The sequence below is a fragment of the Anopheles nili genome, chromosome 3 (assembly GCF_943737925.1).
Source record: "Anopheles nili chromosome 3, idAnoNiliSN_F5_01, whole genome shotgun sequence".
NCBI classification, from domain to species: Eukaryota; Metazoa; Arthropoda; class Insecta; order Diptera; family Culicidae; genus Anopheles; species Anopheles nili.
In genome coordinates this window covers 73,315,712-73,342,556 of record NC_071292.1, presented here as the reverse complement: position 1 = coordinate 73,342,556, position 26,845 = coordinate 73,315,712, and the positions used below count along the sequence as shown (strand labels likewise).

At 47.2% G+C, this 26,845-nt stretch overlaps 2 protein-coding genes across 2 annotated transcripts; one reads left to right on the top strand and one right to left on the bottom strand.

The window, feature by feature from the left end:
- Window positions 1–18,117: 18,117 nt before the first annotated feature.
- LOC128726940 (eukaryotic translation initiation factor eIF1) lies at window positions 18,118–23,343 on the bottom strand. Its single transcript, XM_053820788.1, has 3 exons — window positions 23,042–23,343; window positions 20,156–20,313; window positions 18,118–20,071 (listed from the first exon to the last, which is right to left on the bottom strand). Exons 1-3 carry the CDS (start codon window positions 23,067–23,069, stop codon window positions 19,925–19,927), a joined length of 333 nt encoding a protein of 110 aa, XP_053676763.1. The 5' UTR covers window positions 23,070–23,343; the 3' UTR covers window positions 18,118–19,924.
- A 445-nt stretch (window positions 23,344–23,788) lies between these two features.
- Window positions 23,789–26,596, top strand: LOC128727830 (double-stranded RNA-specific editase B2-like). Its single transcript, XM_053821776.1, has 4 exons — window positions 23,789–23,864; window positions 24,935–25,109; window positions 25,182–25,753; window positions 25,846–26,596. The coding sequence occupies exons 1-4, from the start codon at window positions 23,850–23,852 to the stop codon at window positions 26,044–26,046; spliced, it is 963 nt and encodes a 320-aa protein (XP_053677751.1). The 5' UTR covers window positions 23,789–23,849; the 3' UTR covers window positions 26,047–26,596.
- The last annotated feature ends 249 nt before the right edge of the window (window positions 26,597–26,845 follow it).

The window sequence follows — 26,845 nt, the reverse complement described above, 5'->3', positions numbered from 1 at the left end:
GGAAAGAAGGACAGGAGTCCGAGAGTGAGTAGTGTGCGGCGGCGCACGTCAGCATGAAAATGCGAAATCGAAAACATGGTCCAAAAATTCGCCACGTTTGCTGGAAGAAGGCAAATAAAATGGGCAAGGTATGGCGTTAACTTGGCCTGGGAAATGTGCATTGGAAAGGCAATAGCAAAAATTGGACACACCACAAAACAATCATACAAGCGATCAACACAGCTCAACCGGTTAGAAAAGTCTTCTAGTACGAAGAAACCATTATTGCACATATTCAACACCGACCGGAAACAGTCGTTACTAGGTCCACCGAGATTAGTCATCCCGCAAAAACTCCACGTTTCATTGTTTCATTAGAGAAGTTTTCTCATTTTACACGAAGCTTATATTTATCCTTAGTCATACCTTGTCAACGAAGTCTAAAACCTTAAATATAATTGCTGCTATTTCAATATGACGGCAAATACTGTAGGTAGTAAACATTATTTATGCTTCAATATTTTTCTTATTTCTTATTATATATATTTTCTTATTTTTCTTCAATATTAAATTAAATATCCATAGTTTTCTACCACCAGTACAATAAATTTTAATATCACTAAGCGGCTTACAGCGCCTTGACACTACCGACAACGGTGAGTTGCTGAGAGAACTGCTCTTAACAATTTGATGATATAATTACGCTATCATGTGATACGGGAAAAATGCCACAACACATGCTCTGCTAAGAGCGATAAGGAAAAACTAAACATACGAAAGAAAACAAATTAAGAGGCTGATAAGCAAGCACTGGCGACAGAATCAATCAGCTGAGCGCCCTTGCCGAACGAAGCTAGTAGTGGTCTGTGGCGAGTAAAATGAGAAAAAAACCCAGACCTTACCATTTTACAGACCCACTATCAGTAACGATAATCGTCATTACTCTATACCATGTAGAAAATGCTCCATGATATTTTCTCCAAGACAATTTGTTCCATTCTAAACATGTGACAGATGATCAATCCTTCCTTAACGACGTTCCTTCAAAATGTAATGTAAATATGCACCAATGTACGACAGTGCAGTGGATGAAATTGCCTACTCGAAAAAACCATGATTCACAATACAACACACAAAGGGTGATGTAATCATCAATCAATGCTTAAACAAAATAAGGGAGGCTACGGATTGGGCAAGATATAGAAAAATTTGAACACACGACGTATTAAAAAGACGAATAACACAGTAAGACGATCCAAGGATGTCACCTTAGTGTTCGCGGAACATAGAATAGTAATGAGAAGCAAGTCTTGATTGCACAAAAGGGCATCAAGATTTGTAGGAAATCGTTTTCTCTCGCGGAAAAGCGCCTCCGTAAAATTCCAGTAAAATTCTTATTTTTTTCAAGATTTAGCACGCTTCTTGGGAAGCTAATACATTTTAACTATTTTCTTTTACGGCCTCGCAAACGGCAACATTCAAACAGTTGCCGTCACACTGCATTCCACCCTGTAATGAATTGCATGTAGTTTTCTCTCTCTCTCTCTCTCTCTTGCGCGAGCGAAAAACAGTGTGATAATATTTTCTTATCACCAGCAGCGTTTGTGTGCGTCAACTACGTCATTCCTCGCGACTTATTCGGGTGGGGGGGACTTGACTTGAAGGGTGGTCCCTTGATTCAGTACCGAGTGAAGCAGGAAATCGTCTACAATCCCCAGAAAGACTGAGAATAAGAAGAAAGAGAACAAGGGTCTGAAGGATCGCAGGCTTCTGGTTTCTCCTATCACCCGTTGGTTAGCCTTTCCAAAACCCCGGGGCTACGTAAATCCATCAAGATACGTCCGGGCACCTTATCAGTGAGACCGACCGAGAAACCGGCAAAATCGGTCAGCAGATGGTTTACTATGGTCTTTGCGTTGGTTTTTGATTATGAAAGGCTTTCGGGACTGACGAAAGCCACACGTCTACTACAATCACTACCGGGGTGAACTCCTTCCGGTGGACGGCCTTTTTCTTGGAGGCAGTTTAACAGCAAAATTCTCCTAATTATATAATCCCATCGGCAGCTTAAACCGTGGTCGCATGTATCAGGGTAAGAGAACAAACATCTTCCTTGAGGCGTTCGAGATAACGAGATTGGTGGGTATAGGAAGATAACACTCTGCTGTCACACTGAGCTGTCTGAAAACGAACTGCCCATAGGACAGGACAGATAATCGACGACAGTTTTCCACTGACCACATTGGACGCAAATGAGTGTTCGATGTTTTCCCTTGTCTGCACTCGCAACTACAAATAACATGTGAGCCTGTGCCGACCGAACCATGTCCTTGATAATGTGTTTCGATGGGTGACATTCATTCGACGAACGAACGAGCGATAAGAAACATCACTAGACCCTCACGTAAATGGAAGCCGATCCTTATCCTTGGACACACTCTCAGTGACACTAACACAAGAGCATGTTTGTGTAAGCGACATTTTTCTAAAATCAATGAAAATAGCCGAAAATGCTATTACAAACAATGTAATATTTTTACTTATAAACTTATATCATTTTTTAAACACCGTTTTGCCAGTTCCACAAAGTATATTCATTCGACAGTGGATTAGTCTAGCATTCGACCAATTTGTGCCACTGACACGATGTGTTATTCCCCGCTTAAAATCCCCGTTTTCTGCGTTTGTAAAAAAAATAAACCACCTTCGCACCTAATCGCTAGTTACGATCGGGTGACGTTCATTGTGGACTGAATCGGAAAATACGAAACAATAATGCGTGACGGGAAAAATGTAATTTCGTTCGAGTTAATCTCAATCATACTTAGAAATACCGTTATTTTGCCCAAATATCATTTTTCCCAGATAAGCGATCAACATTAGAAACATGTTCGGAGCTTCGAAAGTCCCAAATACGTTTGTGCAGATGGTTAAACTGTGTAGCATTCATTGGACGCACACTTCGGAATGCAATCCAATCAGTTGCTGGATACTTAGGATTCATTGCTGTAATTTTATGATTTGAAACACTACTATGTACTGTGTGAGGATTGGAAATAGGTCATATCACACATTACCTAGGCGTATTTAGGCGGCAAATCGGTAATAGCTCACAATGTGCTTTACCAATGCATAATTAGGCAATAAAACGTACTATCAATAAAAGTACGGTATAGTAGGTTGTTTGAGAAATAAGTGCTGAGAATTTATGTATGTTTGATTCTCCCGACGTTTTCGACGGGTTTCACTATCTCTGGGGTATATATATATATATATATATATATATATATATATATATATATATATATATATATATATATATATATATATATATCCACTATCTCCGACAGGTACGAAGATAATGAGGAGATATTGACAAACTTGACCCATGTCTCGTCCTTAGAAACAATAATGCTGAGAAACTCGTCTCGCTGCTTGTGATGGACGGGACATACATTGTAGATTTATTTTGTCGATGATCCTTACCCCACAGGATCCTGAATTTCCCTTCACAGCAACTTCTCCCCACCGGGCGTCACTCTAAATAATTATCAACTCATTATAAAAATGTTCTAACAAATAAAATGTTTACAACAAAGCCCTCCTTTCGAACCCTTACCAGTATCCATGTTTTGGGGCGAATTTCTTCGCGTCTCAGTTCACCCCTACCACCCCGGGGACCCCCTCTATGAGGTCCGGAGGCTTGCAAACGGTCGACGTTGACGGTCGCCGTCAAAGGCGCCGCCGTTGCTCCGTGGTGCTGCTGTTCGTCCTTGGCCCGGGCACAGAGTTCGTCCTCTGCCGGAAGCGAGACGGATTGCTATACGCGCTTCCGCTCTGTTCGCCTACAGTTCTCGATGTTGTCGGGGGCTTGTGCGTGGATGAGCCTCTTTCCTGCCCAAAATTGCAACAGGCACAAGGGGGCTGGGGATTTTTCTTGTTGCCTTCACAAACGCACCACCGTGTGTACCACGACGGGACAACTGTTCACCACTTGCAAAATATTCGCACAAGACGAACACTGGAGGAAGGATTCGAATCACCTCGCGAGGATATGCCGAGAGCTGTTCTCAAACGGCTTCGTACCCAGGAAACACGTGTGTATGTGTCGCAGCTAACAGCGATTACGCAAAACAAGAACCACCCAGGGGCTGCTTGCGGGCTTGGAGGGAAGAAGAATCGCTCAATGGCTGGTTTTTCAGCTAACCGAAAACGACTTTCCACCGGAAAACTTCTCCGACAACCGGTGAGAAACAGAGTGAACAGAAGAGGAATTCCGTGATGCTACTGCACTGTACGCCGATGATCACAGCCACGCTCGCACATACGCACAAACACACACACACAAATACACGATGCGAAAAGACCGCAGCGTGTGTAATACGGCCAATAATTCCTTCTTTTTTTACCAGAGCCTGCTTTTCGTACACTTGCGCGCGTCGCCCGTTCGATGGGTGAATTTTGCTTTTGATTTTCCTTCGATCACAGACCGATTGGCGCAGGATGGGAGAACAGAGGATGTGTGATCAATTCCAATGGCCTTTCACTCCACGTGCTCAACCGCGCGCGCGGGACAGACGACGCGAAACCGGAAACAAATAATTGAACACACCACACACCATGCAGCACACACGTGTGGACGCGTACACGCACACACACACACGCACAGACTCACTCACACACCTTCGCGATGTGCGGCCCTTTCGGACTTCTGCAGCACACTCTGTGCTAGGGATGGTGGATTTGACGGACCGGGCGCCCTTTTTTCACCCTTTCGCGACGGATGAAGAGATGAGCCACGACAGCCGATGGTTATGCTACGCACCCATGCGTTCACTTAGCCGTCTTTTGTTTCGTTTTCTCGCTCTCTTCCAAAATTGGTCCCACACAAACGCACCGGCGGGCGCGCGCGAAGGCTCACGCTTTCCTTCTAATCGGAAGTCCCCCGATACGGTAAAACCGGCGACCGGCGCAACTCGATCTCTTACTCACTTTTCTAAGACGGCGCCCTTTTTCTCTCGCTCTCTCACGCCGTCGCTGGGCTGTTGCTGGGGCTGAGATCGGACGGATATCGCTTTTCCGCTCGCTCGCTCTCCGTATCTGGGTGGGGAGTGTACTCAACGCGGACAAGTAATAAAAAAAATACAATGGAAAGAAGCCTTGCGTTTTCGCGCGACACTCTACTACTTCCGGGGCCACGGACACTGGCACACGCCAAGGAACACCGAATATCGTTCAAGATCAGTAAACTAGAGATGGAGAAAATATACAACACATCCCTAACCCCAATTAATATTACGCATACACGCCTGCGAGGAGTAAAAAGAGAACCAACAGCACCACAGGGAAAAACCCCATTATTATCGGAAACACATGCACTTTGCACTTGCACTCTCTTTCTCTCTCTGCTTTGTTGCACCGATATGCGCTATCTCGTTTACACCATCCACCGTACGCTCTTTATTGTTCTCTCTCTCTCTCTCTCGCTCTCTCTATTTCTCTCTTTCTCTCGTAACATAACACTCGCAAATTTGAATGATGCTTTTTATCGTTTATCGACGTCTCTTGTACCCACGATAAACGTCAAATTTCAAATTCCTTCTCATTTCGGGTTCATTAGGTTTTGCTCCTCTCACGGTAGGGACATCCCCTTATGACAACTTGCTGCAATTTGAGATCACGTCATGCTGCGTTTGCCCGCCCCTTTCGCGACACAACTCCCAGATGCTTTGTTCTTGCCTGTGGGTCTAATTTCCAATCAATGCGGAAACATATACATTCCAGCTGAACCTACGCTCCGGAAACCCACATTTTTTACGCTGGCAAACGTTCCCCGATTCCCGTCGCGAGTTAATTCATCCTCATACACCGATGATAATACAACACACTTATCTGCGGGGCCCATGTATGGTTGGGTGGTCCACCGTGTGGCACTATGGCCAGAAAAATGAAAGGAAACGCAGGAAGCAATGGTGGGGAAGTGTCATGATTAATCAACCCAACTGGCCAACTACAGGCAAACGTCAAACTCGGCGGGGTGATGATGGCTTACACTGCGCTGCTCCCCAGCATAAAAAACACATAAAATCATTTACGCATTTCCCTCCCTAATCGTACACACACCGCTTGAAACCCAGCAGGCTGTTATCGGCAGCTCTCACACGCTGGCACACGCGAACGGACCAGAGACACAAGCGCACCGGCCGAATTCGCTTCTATTTCTAACTCAAAACTCCTCCATCATACACACCCCGTTTAGGGGTGGGATCATTTGCAGCAACAATTATCCGATCCGCGAGACCGGAGAGTTCAACCGCCACACACACGTACACTGCGCGGCGAAGACTTCTTCGACACAGTGCCGTCTTGTTCGCAGCCGTGCCTTTGCTCAACGCATGCACGCACACCGACCCGCTGTCACTGACCGCCACAGTAGGCCACGAATTATTCGCAACGCATACCTCCTCCGACGCAGCAGACCACACGTACGGACGCATACCCACACTCAACGAAACGGCGCTGCTACTGCTGCTTCTTCTCGCGCTCGTCCATATGTCAAATGCTATGCGTTGCATGGATGCGAATGAGAGAGAGACGGAAAGAGAACCATATTCGCTCCTCACGCGCTCGTTTACTCCAAATGCCAGACAGCGGGAAGAAACCAACAAGCAGACACATTCTATTCTGCAAAAAACAACCCCTACATAACCACCCCACAACACAAAATAGCACCACGAAAGGCACGAAAATGACGGCAGCACGCGGGTCGATTCTGGGGACCCAGAAATAGGGAGCCAATATGGCCGCGAAAGGCGAACGAACGGCGGACGTATGAACGTACAAATCCGCGCGAGGCATGGCCGAACGTTCGCGACAGAAAGAGAGGGGTGTCGCTATACGAGAAAGAAAAACAACAACAACAACAAAAAACTCCCGGCCACTCCACGTACGGAAGGTGACCGCTTCTTACTGCTGCTGTTGCATGATGGATGGACGATGGTGAGGAGTTAAAACAACAAGAAGCATACTTGCAATCAGCATGATCTGGCGGCGAGTATGGTTTATACGGCTGGGTTCAACGATTCAACGCGTTGTAATATCTCGCACTCTTCCGAAGCAGCTCGCGCGAGCTTTCGAATGCAATGCTCAGTGTGTATGATGCGGAGGGATGAAAATAGTTTACGACCCCCGTTTCGCTGCGCACCCCACCAATTCTTCCCCTCCACCCTAAACCATTCAACCAACCGTGGACTAGTGGAAAAGAGCAAACAACACACTTTGAGCGATACACAGCGCGTACACGCCGGCCACAGACCTCCCTTCTGTGCGGGGACTGTGACATTCGCCGCACTATTAATTCGCGTTTTATAGCAAAAATCAAAAGAAAAAAAAGGTACAGGCTTCCCTTACCTCCTCCTCGGGATTTTAGGATTAAGCCGATTCTCGCCTAAACAATTGTGTGTTCTTCAAACATACTGTAGGTTACCAGCGTGCGTATTTCTATTGCAGTAAATCTGTGTTAACTTCTGCTGTATTCTTCCCAGCATAATCGCACATAACATATCGCCTGCTTGCCTGGCTTTTCTTTCAGTTAATGCGTATTCGCTTACTCAAGAAAAGAGCACGAACGAAAAATGATGCACTGCACAGTCGAATGGGGTAAAAAAGGGAGACCTTCCAGTGCTCTGCCTGAAAGTTGGTTGTGCGTTTTAGTAGTGTGAGTGGTGTCTACCCCCCACAAAGAGTGAACGACTAAGAAATAATGCAAAAAAGCGTTTGAAATCACCAAAACTAAACTGCAGGATGCCAAATCATCGCTCGATACAACGGCGATTCTGTTTTTTACCGTACACTTCCAATTTACTAGGGGTTTATTAAAAGTATTCAAAACAGAATACATGTCACCAATGCGATCTAAAAGGAAGCTGACATAATCTGAATTTCGAAATTAGGTAACTTATGACTTCCCTTAGTTAATGTTGACGTTTCGACCGTCACGACCGGTCAAATAAACCCTCGTTGCTCCAGTCAATGCAATACTTTTTCCCCAGTCAATATACCGAGCTCGATAGTGGTTGTGATGGTGAATACCATCTTACAATACGATCTGTATTTTCATTTTTTGCCGGCTTTTTGCCATCTCGCAATGACTCGCGTGCCATTAGGCGTTTAGAGGGCAGACCTCTAGTCTTCCCCTTTCATCATTCGAGCGGAAATTTTAATTGTGCATTCCAAAAATGTTCTTATTATGAAACGGCCAAAAATGTTTTTTGGCTGCACAATGCACACAAGAAGAACATCGAGAAATGATGGTAAATGTCGCGCACATATATGGATAACAAACATATATAGTGCAATTTGAACAAGTACCGAACAAATTTGTACAAAATAAAACCCTGAAAGTAAAACAATAAAAATCGAATATCTGCAGTTTCCTCAAATCCATCCCAGACTGAGCTGTCAAAAATATGATCACCGAAAAGAAAAATCGCACGGGCAGTGTGCACATTTTCCCGCAGCTAACACGCACACCCATTCACTTGCTCCGACGTGTGGAACGGCGAAAACAGGTTGATTTGGTTCATCGCAGTGTTGCATGACTCTCTCACTCTCGCTACCGTGTTCATTTCTATCTCTTTCTCTCTTCGCGAAGCACACACAGCACCACCACAGCTGATGAGTCACACACACATGCCGTACACGTTCATTCTTTAACAAATGGCTTGCTGTGGTACATTCGATGAAGGAAAATTGAGGACACTGGCCACGACATGACGATTCGCCACCACGCAATGAAGGGCTGAACATGTTCAAAACCTAAGTTCATTTTAGCGTTCTTCATCTGAACATAATATGCGAACGTCTTATGGCAAATGTCATTTCTAACATTTGAAACCGATCTGTAACTAATTCAGCTATCCTCAGTCAGACAGAGAAAGACTCCTGATGTCCTCTCTCATTCTCGCACCGCATGATAATATGTTGCCTTTCCATCGCAACATCAATTTGCGACCCGACGTTCGAATCCCATTTTCGGCTAAATATTATTTTTCTTCGTTGAATCACTGTGCCACACACTCACACAATGGTACGAAAACAGAACATTTAACGTACACATTTCACGCCACTTTCCCGAAGAAATAATATGGGAAAGATGACACGTTCTTTTCCGCAAATGGTAACATTAATTTTGCATTCATAGAAACATTCCATTCGACTAAATTTCATCCGTTCAATCCTTTCGACCTTCGAACAATCGGATTTTGAATTCCCCCAAAACTAATAACTAAACAGCAAGAGAGAGAGATAAAGCGAAAAGGAGAGAAAGAGAGAGAGCGAGCGAATGGTTGGATGGTTGAGCGCTGATGGTTATCGACTTCCACCCCAAGGAGAGAAGAGACCACAAAAAAGAGGTGTCCGGCACGATAATGCACACTCGCGCCACCACCGCGCGACGATAACCCGTATTATTTCTTCTTCTCGCTTCGTCACTTCATGATTTCTCTTTTCCGTTCTGAAGGCACATCACCGTTCACATATCGTAACCGTCACATCACCACCGCGCATCCTGTGTGTTTCGAGTTTTCGCACCCAGGGAACGATAATGGTACAACGACGTCTGGCGCTTCAGAGAAAAACGCTTCCATATCGGTGCCAATTTGACACACGAATGTCACACACAGGTCACAGCAGGAAAACACCAAAAAGCTCACCAAAAAACTGAACAAAATCGGTCCGAAAACTCGAGGGTTGCTGCCACGACAAAACCATCGACCACCGCGAAAGAGCAGCTCTCGCAGCGGAGTACAAACTGGCTGTGCTACTCTCCTCGAACATGTCGGGACGGTCGTGGCCCGTTTGCTTCGTCTCTTTCGCGAGCGATCTCACACGCACACATTCGCTCGTGCCGCGTGTTCATCGCGGTGGTGGTGTGACGATGATGACACAGGAAAACCTGGTTGCTGCTATCTTGTTCATCGCAGTACACCGGGAAACGTTTTGGGACTGCAAATATTTTCAGCTACCCTAGCTACACCGGGCGCTAATTGTTGCACGCACGGATTGAAAATTGCGAACCATTTTGTTGCCTTCAAGACGCTAAAACGCCTTCGGTGAACCCGGACTTTGACATGTTCACGGACAATGGTACCATGTACATGCATGGAACCGGAATTTACCGCAAGATACAATTCATTCAAATTTTACCACCGTAAGGAGTCATCCAACAGCACTGCGGTTTAACACAAAAGTGGATTTTGTTCGATTATTTCTACACTTAACCTCCGCAAACTGTTCCGTATTTGGAACGTTTATTTTTTTTATAACCATCCGCCGGATATTATGTGTGAGCTGTGGTGATATTTCACTTCACTCTAGGCACGCACACATTCTCGTTCACGCGCGCGCGCTCTCTTGCCATCGTAGCACAGAGCGATTTCGTTCTGCCATGGTTACTGCAATTGCACCCATCGTTCGTGGCAATTTAACCGCACTTTCTTCAACAATTCCCCATAACCCACAGTTTATAAAGCACACACGTACCAAGATGGTCCCGCTAGCGGTACACAAAAACCTATTTTACCAACCGATTATTGTCTTTTTCCGTTTCTCTCCGCAGGAACATCCAAATACGGTACTTGACGGGTTCCAGAAGCGACGGTACTGTGGTAACAAGGCCGGTCCAACTACGTCAACAGGCCGCCATGTTGGACAGTTACTTTGACAGCTCACGTGACAGCCGTGGAACGAACCGGAATGTTTAAATGCAACAGTTATTGTGATGCAACGGATTTACTCTATCTACCAGACAGATAAAAAATTGCTTTTACAAGAAAACCAACACTCCAAACTCAGTAACTAGGCAAACAAAATCGATTATTTCATATGGGTCATGCGTTGAATTAAAGAAAGAAACAGACTCATCGCAACCATTTCCAGGAATGCCCTACGACTCTCGCAAGCAGTAGTATTCAATCTTAGCAAAATGTTATTCAACAAAATAGTGCAGTAAATTCTCCAGAACATATCAGTGACAAGTCCTTTAGTTATATACCCATAGCAGACATTTAGGACTCACTTACCGGTAGTGATGGCGCCTGCTGCATTGGATCCACCAGGAACCGCCGATTGCAACAGTGTTTGCATCTTCATTCCACCAGTTCTGTACACCCCGCTCGATCCTTGCTGTTCACTGGATTCGGAGTTCACACAAGACGTCGCCAGAGTTTCGATTGTACTAAGCAATCCGTTTCCGGTACACACCGATCCGGATACGGCTGTATTGACCACGGGAACGGGCACGGATTCACCCTCAACGGAACCAAGCGGCTCCGTTGAAGGATGGATGATCACACAGGTCGTTCTGGCGCTGCTATGGCCAGAATCCTTTTCCAGTCCTTTTCGGCTCCCGGAATCGAGCCGTTGATTGTTTGCGCGTTTGCTAACGCCTCCATCGCTACCATCGCATCGATTAGGCAGCTTCAGCGTGTCTGCTAATTCTACCGATAGCACCGATGGTGTCGCATCTCCTACAATCGGATGTAGGCGGGATACAGAAACCGGTGCGTTGCTACTGCTGCTCCCGCTGGCACTTGCGATGTCGGGTGTCCTTGCTGCTAGTTCGAACCCGGTGCCACCAACAACGGTGGTCTTGTTGTAGCCCAACAGTTCCTCAATGCTAGCGAACGGTTGTGCTGGCGTTGGTGCAGCTAAGGCAGCCTGCTGGCCTACCAGGGGAGTCGCTAGTGGTGTTACCTCGTACGTAATGCAGCTTACGGGTGCAGGGGTGAGCTAGAATCGCACGAAGAATGGAAAGAGAACGATGTTTTCAAACTGTGCAACATTGAAACTGTTTTATTCATCTCCCAGGTTCAATGTGCAGAGGCAATGTGTGTGTGGGTATGTTTTTCTTCCACTCCATAATGCTGCAACGTGGCCATGCATCAGGCGCGCTAGCGGACCGACATAAACCCCCAGCATAGACGCACTTTAAATAGATGATTTTCCACCCCATCACTCCAATCCGTCTAATGAATCAATCCCACCCACAATGCACACAGTGTGGTGAGGACATTTTATCCAAGGAAGCGATTTACATACTGAAAAAAAGGACACCCATTCAACACGGCCAACTCTCGTGCTCATTTTGACGGCAAATTGTGAGCACAACAGAGACAGCTGCAGAGTGGAAATAGAAAGAGACCCACTGATGCTCGCCAGCACCGCACGTCACGTGGAAAACGTGGCCAGAAACGGGGGGCACGGAGAACAAGAGGAAAATGTGCCCTGCAGTATGTGCGTGTACCTGTTGATTGAAATTCGATTAGACTTTGGGAAGGGATAGATCCACTCCTGCTGCTGCCACCTACCATGCGTAAGGTGTGAGTGAAACAACTACGACGGCGCACGCTCCCTTCCTAGACTGCTGGGGACAGAATCACATGACATCTCGGCATGTGGCAGCTACGGGTGCAAGGATCAACAAGTCATCACGAATTATCCAGCCGTTCACCGGGGAGTCCTGTGACGGTGCGCACCCTTCGAAGCTGCTTTCATGTCCTGGCGAGACCTGGAGGTTGTTGCTTCGACAAACATACGGTTGAACATCGCCGGCAACGGCTACTCAAAAACCCCATCATGCACGTCCGGAGCATGTCCGGAATATAATTCATGGCATATTTCAGCATGCCAAACAGGACGAATAACTCACGTTTCGGCATTTTTTGGCTGTGGGTGTGTGAGTGTGCTCCTTCCTATTTCAAACGCATCATCGCGTTCCGGGGCGAAAGGACATTTTTCTTGCTGTTCTTTGTACACTCCCCTTTGCTGCAATGCAAACCCAGCCGGAAGGCCGAAAAAGCCATGTCCCACCATATGGTACCCTTGCTGACGTGGAGGTGGACTATTTTGTATTGATCTTTCACCCCGAGGCAAGACATTTGTCATTTTCCAAATCGATGGCTGCAGGACACATCACTTCCGGCTTGTGGTCGTGTTTTTTTCGTGTCGTGTTGGATGCGGGAAAAAAGATGCGGTTAGCCAGAGATTATCGGACGTAATGGACGTGAGTCCGATGGACCAGGGCTTATGCTAGCGGAGGGAGGAAAGAAAGTACCCCCTTTATCCTTTCCTTCAATCCCCAAAATACATTATCGCTCAAAAAGACCAACTAAACTACCGCAAATCCCGCCAGGGTTTTGCCGATAAAATACTTCACACGAAAAGGATCTGCTTGTTCTATGGAAGCTTCCACGTGGTTCCGCCATTTTCCCAGAAAACAACAGCACAGCTCAGTTGCAACCCTGCGCCACAAAGTAATTATTGAAACACACAAACCCCTAACCGGAAGCCCCACAAATCCACCTCCATCCCAAGCCGATTGCGAATCCAATTAATCTTCTGTGGGTGGAAAACTCAATCCCTCCTTTCGCTATCGGTCCTCTAGGAAGGGTGGAAATGCGAAAGCCACCATATGGCAACAACAACCACAGTGTGGTTGGATTTTACACACTGACCCCGCGGGGAGTGCCAAAATGGATCAGCTGTCAGGGCAGCTGAGAGCAAATATAGCGTCGTCGCGCGAGTAATTCCGGAAGTAACCCGTCCAAGCTCGTTCAAATCGTTACCTTCTGGATGATGTAGCAGCGTGGGTTGTAGCTCGTGCACAGGTACGTCCCGTTGGCGTCCAGACAGAGTGGCAACGGGTCCACTATCGGTGGAGGAGCAGGTGCTGCAGGTGGTACGGTTTGGAGCAGCTGCACCTGCTGATGAAGGTGTTGTTGCTCCGGCTGCTGTTGTTGCTGCTGCTGATGGTGTTGTTGGAGATGTTGGTGGGTGGAATAGACCGCAGGTGATCGCGCAACCGCACTTTGATGCACTAACTGCTGCTGTTGTTGTTGCTGCTGCTGCTGCTGCTGTTGCTGAGGATGATGATGATGATGGTGATGATGGTAGTGCTGATGGGTCGCCTGTTGCTGCTGCTGCTGCTGCTGTTGGCGTGGATGTGTTTGGAGGACGGCTACACCACTGCTGCCAACGGTCGGTTGCAACTGTACGTGTTGCTGTTGCGCCTGGTGATAGTGGTGGTGATGGTGGCCAATGGACGCCGGATTGGCGCCACCAGGAGCTCCACTTGCCAACGTCGTTATCGTAGACGTGAGCGTAAACGTACCGGAATTGCTGCTGTTGCTGGTACTGTTGGTGGTTGCTGCACCGCCGGTGGATACGGACGAGACAAGACGGTACTTACGCAGCGGCATCTTCCAGTGCGGGAGAGGGTGCGTCGGGAGTTAAAAAGAGGTTCAACACTGTGCAACCGAAGGCATCGGCCTTCCACTGTTGAAGGATCGCTCGTCACCTTCGGTGGGCGTCCGTGACCATATGGTGCCGGAAGTGTACATCGTTCACAGGCTACGCAAAGGATGTTTGGATGTGCTGAGTAGGGCCCTTTCTGCTCTTTTCACCACCCTAGTGGGTCTCTCGGTACGAATTTTCACCTTTTCCCAACACAGGGTGTTCACTTTTTAGGAGAATGACTTTTTTTAGCCACCACTCGAGCATCACGCACCATCCATCCACACCATGGCTTCCAAGGTTGCTTTGCACACCCACACACACACACGCGCGCGCGCTCACTCACAACGTTATTTTGCCTTTTCAGAACCACTAGCGAAAAGGATAATCGAAAGGGTCACATGATTAACGCACGGATTCCTACAGGCTGTGTCTAGTCCTTTTTCACACCCACTTCGATGTTTGAGAGCGCATAAAATGAACGCGATGATGGACCGAAGCGAATGATAATGATTTCGCATTCGCACTATAGTCGTCCCTGCGTAGTTCCTGTCTTCGCCTCAAATCCACCCCACGCGCGGGAATGTGCGGACGACGTCGACGAGAGAAAAGAATTCGAGTTTGACGCGAAGCAGAAGCATTTGCGTTGCTGATGCGATGGATCGCATGGAAATTTGGTTCGAATAAACGCGCTTAAATCAGCAGGTTGCTAAGTGGTGGCTGGGTTTAGTAAAGTAAAAAAAAAAAACAAGCCGTCGTCTGACCTCTTTCCAGACATTCATGGTGCTAAATCCCGTTACATAGCAGAAGGTGAAAACTTATAAAGTGCGTAAAGTGCGCAAAAATTCTAAGATAAGCTCCGAGAACAGACAAATTGTGGGGTCAATTTAGCACGTCCTTTTTGCCCATCTATTGCAGAGTGGTAAAAGGCGAAGAAAATCGAAGTGCGCACAAATTCGCGAAATTTGCGATATTTGTCCGGATCATCCTTCCCCCGGGTGATTCAATCAATTGCAACATCACCCCGTGGGCGTTCAAGGATTGAAAGGAAGAAAGCTTTCGAAAAAGAGCAACAATAAAAAAAAATAAATAAATCCCACAGCACCCACACGGAGCGTTCCATATGGCGGCCGGTTCCATGGGTCGTTTATCGATTCGCAAAAGTTTCGCGATCCTCGTTCGCAGCACTGCGAGCGCTGCAGCTGATGAAACCTGGATTACGCGGGGAGCAGAAAAAAAACTCGAAAGGACCTTAGATGTGGCCGAGAACGATAGGAGAACTTTTCGGGGAAGGGAATGGCAACGAAACGGATGGTTCCGGTGCGGGTGAGTAGGGCAGGAAGTGCGCGGAAACCCAAACAACAAGTTACAACATGACAGAACCGAAACGGAACCATTCGATGGAGAAAGAGGGCAGCAATCGATGGGAGAGTGAAAGGAGCGACGTCTCCCAAAAAACTCTCCAATCTGGTACACATGTTCTCACGACGTCACGACCCGCAGGAAGAGGAGAAAGTGCTGCGGAACACATTTTCCTCGAAAGAAAACTCCGAACAATAAGCCACCCACACAAGCTCCAGCAGATTGCTGTAGAAAGGACAGTGTACTTCCCCCTCAGGGTTCACAACGAGGGGAAGAGATGGGGGTGAACAAGAGGTGTACATTTTTATGCTCCACTTTCGCGCTATCTCTTTCTCTCTCTCTCTCTCTCTCTCTCTCTGTTTCGAAACGTTTCACATTATTGTTTTTGGCACGCTTCACCCGCGAATAGACGATGGTGAGAAGGTGGCTATAGTGAGCAGAAAGGATGATGGCGTGAACATGAGAACTCACGAGCGCACGCATTCACTCACTTGCTCGCTGCAAGATTGCCTCACGCTCACGTCGCTCTTTCCTGCTCACACAAAGCAGCCGCCAGAGAGGGGGTTGCTTCCTACACGGATTTTATCACGTACGGATTAGAAATGAAGGCCGCCTTAGGACGGGTGTTTTATATCCGTTTCTGGTTTCAATTGAGGGTGGATTTTTTTTTTCATTTGAGCCGCAAACAAATGAAGATACAAAAATCCTCCTGAATGACCTCGAGTGAGCCACCCAGTGAGGGATGCTTTTCAGCCAAAATGAAACTAAAAGGGCAGTAAAAGTGGTTCCGTATGTTTCGCTTTTGCGCGAACGCGTAAATGAGACCTCCTGCGTCCGACTCCTTCGAAGCACCTAGTGCAGGAACGGGACAAAAACTCTAACCTTGCTTTCCTTTCGCGCAACACCCGCATAACCTGAAAGGACGATAATTTTGCGAGGTCAAACGGCAAAGCAAAAAAAAACAACACTTTCAAAACAAAGAAAAAACGATACTTCCTGGGGAGGGGAGGGGAGAATGGATTGCGGAGTTTTCTTAAAGTCGCACCTTCACTACTCCACCGCTTCGTCGACCGGTTCCTTGCTATTGCACCTGATCTGACCGGATGTGACGGTGCACCGACGCGTGTTTGGCATTCGGCAACCTAACAGCTGGCGACGACATCTCCGTCTCGCCGCTGCATGTTCGGGGGTGGGCTGATTCACCCTACCATACGGAACGGAAAATGCACCCTTTCCGCCGGTCCGTTCCGGGAAAACGCACTCCCCAACGATGACGCGCTCGATAGCGGCTCGGCCTAATGAAACATGTAACCAGGATGCACCGTCCTACACAATGGGATGGAAAACTAGACACACGCACACACACGCGAACACGCACAACGCTACTGGGTCGCAGATTTTCCAGCCAAAACCACCCACCCGCCGGGGGCGTATGACACTGGGATTACGTTTTCCTTTGCTGCTTTCTCTCTCACCAGCGGTACGATTGCAGTTTGTTTTGTCGGTTGCATGCACTTTAGCGCCTCGTTTTTCACATCATTTTTCCACACCACTCGCGTGCCCGGCAAAAAACGCATTTCCCCACGGGTGGGGGGCGAGTTAAAACGCCAACCGAATACGGACGTGTCGTCGGGAGCACCGAGACGCGTCCGAGATGGCAAACAAACTGAAAGTGATGTCCTCGGCGAGCGCGCGAGATGCTCCAACATGTTCGCGGTGTGCGTGCGCCTCCATTTGCGGCGGACGCGGGGCCTGGATGCGTAACGAAACGGCGACATTTGTTTCGCACACCCACGCAGCTGGCCAGCGTCGCACGATGCGCCATGGTGGGTGGTAAAGTTTGCAGTGCATCCGCTTAATCTCTGAGATAGATGAAAGGTGAAAGTCGTTTAAACTGATAGTATATTTGTGATTAAAAAATGAAATGAAAAGCATGCACCACAAATTTCCCGAAGTGATTCCCCTATCAGCAGTTTTAGTCCACCGAGCAGAACGTGTCGCATCTACTGTGCGGTGAGAAGCTCCACGCCGTTGTTGACGTTCCGCGAGTAGGCACTGCTCTCACTCAGCCCGCTGGTGAGAGTGAGTGAAAGTAATCTCACGCGATGCGCGAGCGAGATGATGCGTGACAGCTAAAGCTCACGCGCGCTCAGGCCGCCGAATTTGTGACAGCTTTCGAATTCGAAGCTCGCCCGTGGGCGCGAATGGGAATGGCGAGAACACGTGCTTGTGTTCGTTGCATCTTGTAACGGTTTGAAGGATAATTCGTTCGCTTAACCGTTTAGATTAACGCGAGATTTCATGATTATATTTCATCGTTTTTAGCCGAAAATGTTTGTTAATTTTTTATGCTCTACAAATAGGTCATAAGGAGGTATAATATAAGGCGTAAGCACTTTTTTCTTCGAAACTGCATCACTGGTTCGTCATCATGTGTTCGTTTTTCCCGTGTAGAAAAACAACAACCCAGTTTCCATCGTTCATCATCAGCTAGAGTTGATCGATTTTATTACCATTGCTATTTTCGCTGTTAGTGGGTCTCAATCGAATTAGATCTATTCAACCATTTATTTAGGCATTGCTTGTGTTCCAACCTCAAGATACACAAATAAACCCCGCATCAATCCCGGTCGTCGCCAACCGATCGGAGCAACTGATCAAAAGGCGCGTTCGAGACAATGACTCTGATCTGCTGGAAATATACCGTCTTTTACTTCTCTAGTGCGCGACTTTACCTATGCGCACATCTATTAATAGTGTTGCACAGATTTACGAACCGTTCGTTATTTATTAGATGATCACGCTTCGTTCGTGCGTACAAAATCGCGTACGCATTCAACTGCAGTTGCTAAGAGTTGTCGAACTGATTTGCTTCCCTTTGAGACAATCATGATAATGACCAACGATTTTGTGAATCGAACAGCTATTGTAATAAAAATGAGACGAGATCCAACTACCTACGTACATGCAAATTTTCAGTTTTCCCCAAACAAAAATGTACGATAAGAAACAGTTCTATTATGGTGCGTAGAGTGGATGAATCTAATTTGTTCGATTTTCTGTGCAACTTCAATTTCTACGTGCCCTATTTTTTCTCACGTTCTTTCGCACAACACACACGTGCTGCAATAGGCTTCTAGTGGAACTTCCGACAGACAGAGAAGTGCAATCTACTAGAACACCCTGGGATTTAACTTCGAATGTACGCAAAACATCGCTGAAGCTTCATTCACGCCCAAACAAAATTAAAAAAACAGCACGTCAAATTTGTGTATGGGTTTGGCTATTTTTGTTCCGTTACATTATTATTTCAATTTATAATGACAACAAAAAAGTGTTACACGCTACGCCTCCCTGATGACCGTTTCCCAAAAAAGGCTGGTACTGCTGCTGTTCGTAGTCAGGATTGCGTGTTCGCGCGCACATCTGCCGTTGCCGTATGTTGACCTTGTTGTTCGTTGTCAACTTAATTCCTCCGGATGGTCTGGTCTTGTTTCGGCCGACGGCTTACTCCCTTCCTCCTCCCAGCGGCACAAAAACACACAAACACCCCTCTCTCTCTCTCTCGCTCTACACTGCTCCCGTTCTACAGCACGTGATTCATGGCCGATGTCAACCGCAGCGCGGCCGACACCGGGAAGGAATCACCGGGCGAAGGGACGACGGTGACAACCGTGCGTCCACTTCGCCACAGGCGGAGATCTTGTGGTCGCTGCTGCTCCCGGGAGGCTGTAGTTTCTTGTGTGGGAACTTTCATTGGAGAGACAAAATCCAGAAAGAGGCGAGAGGCTGGTGCTGGTGTAATGATGCCAATCCGCGGGTCAGAGAAATGAGGCTGACGAAAAAATTATGAACGAAAATCACACCGCCCGCGTCGTTGCGAGGACGGCAGGCAACACGTCGTTGTTTGTTTGTAGGATTTTGGTAACGTGGTGTGTGTAGAGAAAAGTGACGAGTTACTGAAATTTAGCCCGAAACATCCGACTGGAGCGAGAGCCGGTGTTGCTGAGATGAAGTACTGGTGAGAATTTACAAGTGTGTCGTGGCAAAGGCACCCGTTGCGCGCGGTAGATGTCGATGTGAAAGCAAAAGCAAAGTGCGCGGCGTCGACGACGGTGGCGGAATGTGCTGCTTGAGATGGGGGATGAAAATTCTCCAATAACAAAGCTCTTTCTCCTGTTCCTCCGCTGCTGCTGCTACAGTTTCGCTGTTTACTTCTACTATTGTTCCACGTTCTTCTTCTTTCACGCACGACAGGAGGCGACGATAAAGGCAGCGTCGTGCGTGCCCTTTAGAAACCGTGCACCTTCAACTGCTCCGGCTTTGCAAGCCCGGACTTCGTTAGCCACTGGCAAATGTTCTCTCGTTGGTCACCCTGCAGCTGCAGTACCTCGCCGTACTCAGGATGCTCAATTACAGTGCCATTGCATGCGAATTCCTACAATGAGCAAAACATTGTGACGCGATATGCTTAGTTTTTGGTCGAACAAGAACGTTTGAATGCAACGGATCACTAACTCACCTTCTTACATGCCCGCACGATCTTCTTCAGGTCGTACTCCGCCGACAGTCCCTGAACAGTGGTTAGCGTTTTGCGACCATTTCTCTGCTGGATTCTTATGTGCACGAGACCGTCCTGCACATCATAGTCTGCACCCTTTATTGCATCAGCAAATGGGTCTGTGAAGGATAGACGTACATGCAAAAAGATCAGTAAACCTCGCAATACAGCTTTAATATTCAAACGATTGATAAAATAACAGGCACCCCCCCCAAACGGACAGCAAAACCCGATGTTCGAAGTATAAAGATGGAACATCCATTTTGAAAATTCTAAGAAAATCATCGACTTCACCGCTAGAGTTCCGTTTGGTGCATTCACGCGGGACGAACGGTGTGGGATTCAATAATTTTCCGTTGCATTCCATTCTACCGCACGAGAATGTAGTGGTGAAAACTTCATCGATGATAGCCAGCCATCTAACGTTGCTTGCCATCCGTCCTCTCCCGTTATTAGGTCAGTCGCGCCATTCTCAAGCATGACTCATCATCAAGGAAAGAAAGAACTCGTTCAAATTCACACCCTTTACAACGAACTGACCACGGTGTGTGTTTGTCTCGCCGTAGAAGAAGAGCAATAACCAGAACAAAGGAAAATTCCCCAAGAAGCCAAACAAAGATGGTTTAATTAAATGAATGGATTTGAGGGTTGATAACATTCCCTCCTTCTGTACTATCGAACACGTCAGTTGCACGTGCTTTGTTGGTCGGACCGCGTAGAGGAGAATTTTGTTTTCAAGTAGCATTATTCGTCGTAATAATGCTGCTGAACTCAGTCTGAACTTCGTGTCTGCGTTCAACGGAGACAGGAACTTGGTGAAGAAAGCGACAAATACACATCGGTAGTTAACATCAGCTTGAACAAAAAAAAGCATACAACGGATACATCTCGTAGAGTCGATGAAGCGACAACAATTCAACTGCGTATTTACGTCAACCTCATAAGGGAGAGTAATCTAGCAAGAAACGAGAAGTATGGGGTGAGACAGATTGAAGTTGAAGACGTATGCGCAGCGGGCAAAAAGCCATCAATTTAACACGATTGAGGCATGTTGAGAGTAACGTCCAACGCAGAAAAGCCCCGCAGGTTTATAAACGAAGATTTTCAATGGCAATAGTAGGCACAGGAGAAAGTAGCGTTGCGTTTAACACCTTGCGTGCCAAGCGTTTTTTTAGGAAAGTGCACAAAATGCCACGATTCAAGCGATTCTTGCTCATACGTCAGAGCCTCGGTTGCACTGGCTCTAATTCTTAACGTTCTACGTTTGTGATGAATTTTTGGTTTTCTTTGCATTCATTCGTATTTTTATTCGGTCACAAATGCGATAAGTGAGAATAATAGCTGTTCTAAATACTAAAAAATGGCATTTCAAAATGAAGCGTTTTTGCCGTAACCCAAAAATGGGTGACATGGCGTTTTGTAAAAATTTACATCACCCACTTTTTGGGTGATGTGGTACTCAAGGTGTTAAAACCCCATGATGCATATACAACGATGCAAATGTCGTTTCTATGTTGGGATCAATGACTGAGAAGAGAGGCGCCTTTGACTATAGGGCTTGGCGAATTCCAACCAAGGTTGATGCTGGTAATATTTCACGTTGCCGAGGCAACCGTGTGTGAACAAACGCTTGGGTAGGGCGATTTCACCATGTGGTAAAGTGTCCCACAGAAGGGCACCCGCATTACATGGTATTGCGAAAATGCAATTAATGGCAAAATTCTTTTCGCTTGCTCACCTCGACCGCGGTCATTTCTCCCGCCACCAAGGATAGAATTGGCCTCGAACCGCTTCACCAGGACAGGAGAAGAAGGAAGTAGAGTCCCGCGAGACAACGGCCTCCACGAGCTGCACAAGGTGAACGGGTTTTGAAAGAGATCGTCGTGTACAGCACACATTACGCGATGACGATGACAACAATGACCCAGCAAAACCTCCCCAACCGATGACGATTGTCATTGATTGTCATGGTCACCACTACCCCCTTTTTCAAGTCAAGCAGATATATCCAAAATGTGCGCCTTTCGAGGCAATGTGCGAAATTTTGAGGCACATCAGGAACAGGCTTCTTAATGAGACGAAAGGAAAGTGTGGTGTGCAGCATTATTTATCGTTTTCCCCGCAAAAGTTGTAGCGCGTTGGCGAGAAAAAAAATTAAAATGAGAGTTGCATTTCGTACCACACGGTAGTGAGCTCGCAGCACGTTGCTATGTCAGCGCCAAAGAAAGACAGTACACTCACACCAACGAGCACACACGTTGAAGTGAAGAGAAAAATGCCATCCGCCATTTTGAAAAATCATTGCTCTAGCGCACGAGCTCTCTTTTTGGCTTGTTTCACTTCCTTTTCCATCAAACGGCTAAGAGGCACAATGCGCGCTGATGGTAAGTATCGCCGCACGCAGCACACACACCCACATATACATCCAGCCGAAGTGATTGAGGAGCGCGCGAGATTGCCGAGGCAATTCTAAGTTGGATCGGCACTATTTCATTTGCATGTGCAATATACCCTAACCTAATAGGACAAAGCAAAGTTGCAACGCTCAGCTTAATTTCCATCCCACGCGATGACGAAACGCTTCCATGAGAGTCGGAAATTCCATGCTTGCTGTGTCACACACGTTTTCGTGGTTCTGCTCGTCCCAACACGCACACAGGCGCTTCCGATCGCCAGCGTGACTGTGGGTGCGTGAGATAGCGCGCGCGAGGCAGCTAGGGATGAACAATGGGGCCACGCGCGAATGGAAGAAAGAGAAGTAATTCATCCGGAAGTGGGATGGTAGCGAAACTTTTTCGCTGCACCGCCAGGTGGTTTGTGATAAGCTCGATGGAAACGGTTACTTACCAAATGTATTAAGATTCTGGATGGACATACGATAAACAAAATAGACACAAGTGAAGAAAATTAACGTTCGCTTCGCGGCTACCGCTGGTTCCGTTGGCGATTTCAGCACAATTTACTGCGCGCTTGGTGGTGGTCACTTAAGCTTTCCTCGTGGACAACTCGAGACGATCCGATTGGAGACTGTCGTCTGCGTGCGTTGGCGAGAGCGAGCGAACGAGCGCGAGTAGCGGAGAGAGAGAGAGAGAGAGAGGTGGATGTGCTACTATACGGCAATCACTGAACAACTTGAACGCACTGTTCCGAGCGACTGCTACTTTAACAATGAACTTCAGTCCCACGAACGAAACCTCATGAACCTGTGTGACAGCACGTCGCAGTATACCTTGAGAATGCAGGTTCGTTCATCGATTCGCTTATGGCATCTTGTCATGCCAGCCTGTGACAGTTGGGTGTTGCATTTTTACGATCGTTTCCGTTACGGTAAATATAAAGCAGAAACTAAACTGCAGATATTTATTATTACTCTGCCCTGTCGCAAAACGTTTTTTCATGATTCTTGCACTCTTCTTTGCCGATGTGCTCCGTTTGAAAAGACAAACTGTTACTACCCAAACTCAATAACTATGGCAGGGAGTGCTGTGGGCTAACCTGAGCAATGTCCACAATTTTGCGGTGTAGGCTTTCATAGAAGAAGAATCGATTTCCTGTGGAAAACGCGTTTTGTTGAAGTTAAATGTTTCGCGGCAGTGGAATCAAAAATAAAATCGAGCTAAATTACAGACGCAGCTTTGTTCCAGCTCATAACAAAATGCCAAACAGTCAGGTATCGAATTTCGTTGAGTGTTTCTTCTGCAAATGCCATATCATTTTCGTTCCTGCCCACGAATACTGGATTCCCAAAGAGGGGTTGCCATTGACGCCATCTTTATCATTTTCACGGCAAGAGCAATAAAAATGAAGCTGATGCAAATCGACGATCAATTTGTTCTTAGAGGCTTTCCTGCTGCAGCTGTTCGGTGTGCGATGCTTACACGGTTTCGAACGTTGCCCCCGACAAAGGACTTATAAGCAAGAAAAAAATTATCGATAGAAGTTCTCCTTGAACCGGCTCTGCTACTTCTATGTTCCCGGGGCAGGGTCTGCTGCCTCCTTCCATTATCTGCCTTTCCGTGTCTAATGAAAATCTTCATTCTGTACATGATCAGAAAACCGAATCATCGTCAGTGGCTGCGTGGCGTGCTGACGGTTCGTCATTGGATCGCGGAGCCGGACAAATGTGTGTCGCTATACTCCAGCACGCCCTTGAGCTAGAACGTCCGCTTGGCACCGGTTAGCCGCCGAATTGGGGGGCACCCCCGTCCCGAGGGATGGGCCAGAAAAGTATGTATCCGCTTTACCGCATCATCCCTGGACCATCCCATTCGACGCACGAGCGGTTTCGTTCTGGACGGGTGATTGTCGGGAGAACCACTTATTGACGCGGTACCATCCCACGAACCGTGGGGATACTCGCTGGGGAGAACTGGTGGGAACTTCTGGTGCGAAGCCACGTACTGTGGGTGGGTGGCAGCAGGATGCACGATGCGTATTCAAGTTCGCCCCCTGAATAGTGCATTACGGCCTGTCGTCTGTTTTCCATCACCGTGTTTCGCCAGCGTATTGTGCCAGCAGTTTTTTTATGTTGTCCCCGGTCGTATCCAGCGCGTGCGCGCGGCCATAATTGGGAGCAATCCTTCTCTCCTAAAAACAACAGCATTCCAGAATTGGAACTTTTTTCCAATCTTTCGGACCACATAAAATGTTGCAGGCGGTGTCGTGTCGTATAATGTGTCCATTTTTTCTGTTCTTTGGAATTCTGTGGCGTCCCGCTACCTCGGATTTCTGTCCTTTCAGTTCAACGTCGCTGATAACATTTCTGAGCTGCCGGATCAGTTGCTGAGTATGTCACAAGATATGGACGCCTCGAGCAACAGCACCATGGAAGAATCCGGCGATACCGGGGTCGCCTTCAAGGTGCGGCGGAACTTCAACAAAAAACCGCTCAACTCGGCTGATCGCAAAAAGAACGGTAGGCCGCTATCATGCAACCCATTAGCAGCATGCCCCTCTAACCGAGTGCTCTCAATGTTCTCCTGCACAGAGAAGGAACGCAAGGCGCGACAGGCCCGTCGGCTGCGCAAGTGGCTGATGCCGAAGAACGCGATCGTCGCGCTGCATGAGCTGCTCGGCCCGGGAATGACGGAGTTCACCATCAATACGCAAGGCCAGGAGACGAAGGCCGAAATTGTCATCAACAACGTCAAGTATGAAGCCACTGCTGCGAACAAAAACCTTGCCAAGGCAAAGGCCTCCGAGAAGGCGCTGCGCGAACTCACCTTCGCGCAGATGGCCCGCGTTAAGCAGCAACGCCAGGACCAGGCACAACAGAAGACGGCAGGTGATTCTGCTTCTGATGTCACCCCGATGGACGTATGCGTCGAGTCGGAGGATTTGCCGATGGAGCATCTTGCGTCATTCGCGCTCCACAAACTATTCACGCAGTGGGAAGCCGAAGGTTTCGAGGTTCCGTTGATCAAGCCCGGCAAGGTGAAGGGCCCACCGACGCCCGCAGAACCCGGTGCCCCGAATCCGCTGCTACCGAAGGTCACCAAGACGATTGCTGATTTGCCGGCGGATGCGGCCACTCGCCACCCAACAGCGCTGTTCGCTTACGTAAGTGTTGCACATTCTCTCTATCACGTTGAGAAACCCTACTAATGCAGCGCCTAATGTGCTTGTTTCGATCGGTTCCCTGTATTTTGCAGATGCGACCACAGGTACTATACGAAGATCTTGGCTGCAGCAACGATCAGACCAATCGAGAATTCAGCGTCGGTATTAACGTCGATGGACAGCAATTTGTCGGCAAGGACCGTTCAAAGAAGTTAGCGAGAAAGGCGGCGGCTATCGATGCCTGCAAGACGCTGTTTGGGGTCCAGTTCGCCGAGACTGCGCTGAAAGATTAGACTGGTGAAAGGATGTGCCCAGATAAGGCCGTACGGTGGTGCAATTCCACACGAATCATACTATTTTGAAAAACACTAGGCATCCCGCGCATAGTAAGAACCCACGGGTCCGTTATTACACGATAGTATTGGGGTATCTCTCGTAAACTGGATTGCTACTATTTATCGCGTGTGAAATGGTGTTAGGCGGAGTGCCGTACTTCATGTTTCTTGTCGGCCATCCCAATTAATCGCGTGGTTTATCGATACTTCACTATTTTCTTATTCAATAGTTGCGCAGTCAGTCCTTGTATACGTGGAAGGAGGACTCAATTGAGAGTTGAACCCGGAAGCGTCTCTATTATACAATGATTAATTTTGTATCTTTTCAACGTATCAACACGTAGTAACACTAGGAAGCGAGTACAGGAATGATTACCATTCGTCACTCCATCCATACCGGATGGCAGGGTACATTGCTCTTTTTAATGAAGTACATTTGTATTAAGGAATTTTAATTTGAGCTTGACTAGACTTAGGATATCGAAATATAAAAGCAAATAAATGGTTATTAACGTACAATCTCATTCTTAACAACCTAAATATTCGTGTTTCTATCACTTGTTGAATGCCTTATAAAATCCCAACAAATATAGCATTGTTTTTATCTCAACTGATCATTTTTAATCATAATCAGCCTGTTGTAAATGTAACGGGTTTCAATGTGGCTAGCTTATTGAAGAGTTCTCTTCCTAGGCGTGAAGCATTTTAAGAAAACTTTACCTTTTATTTGGCTAGCAAATGAATTTGAATTGAACTT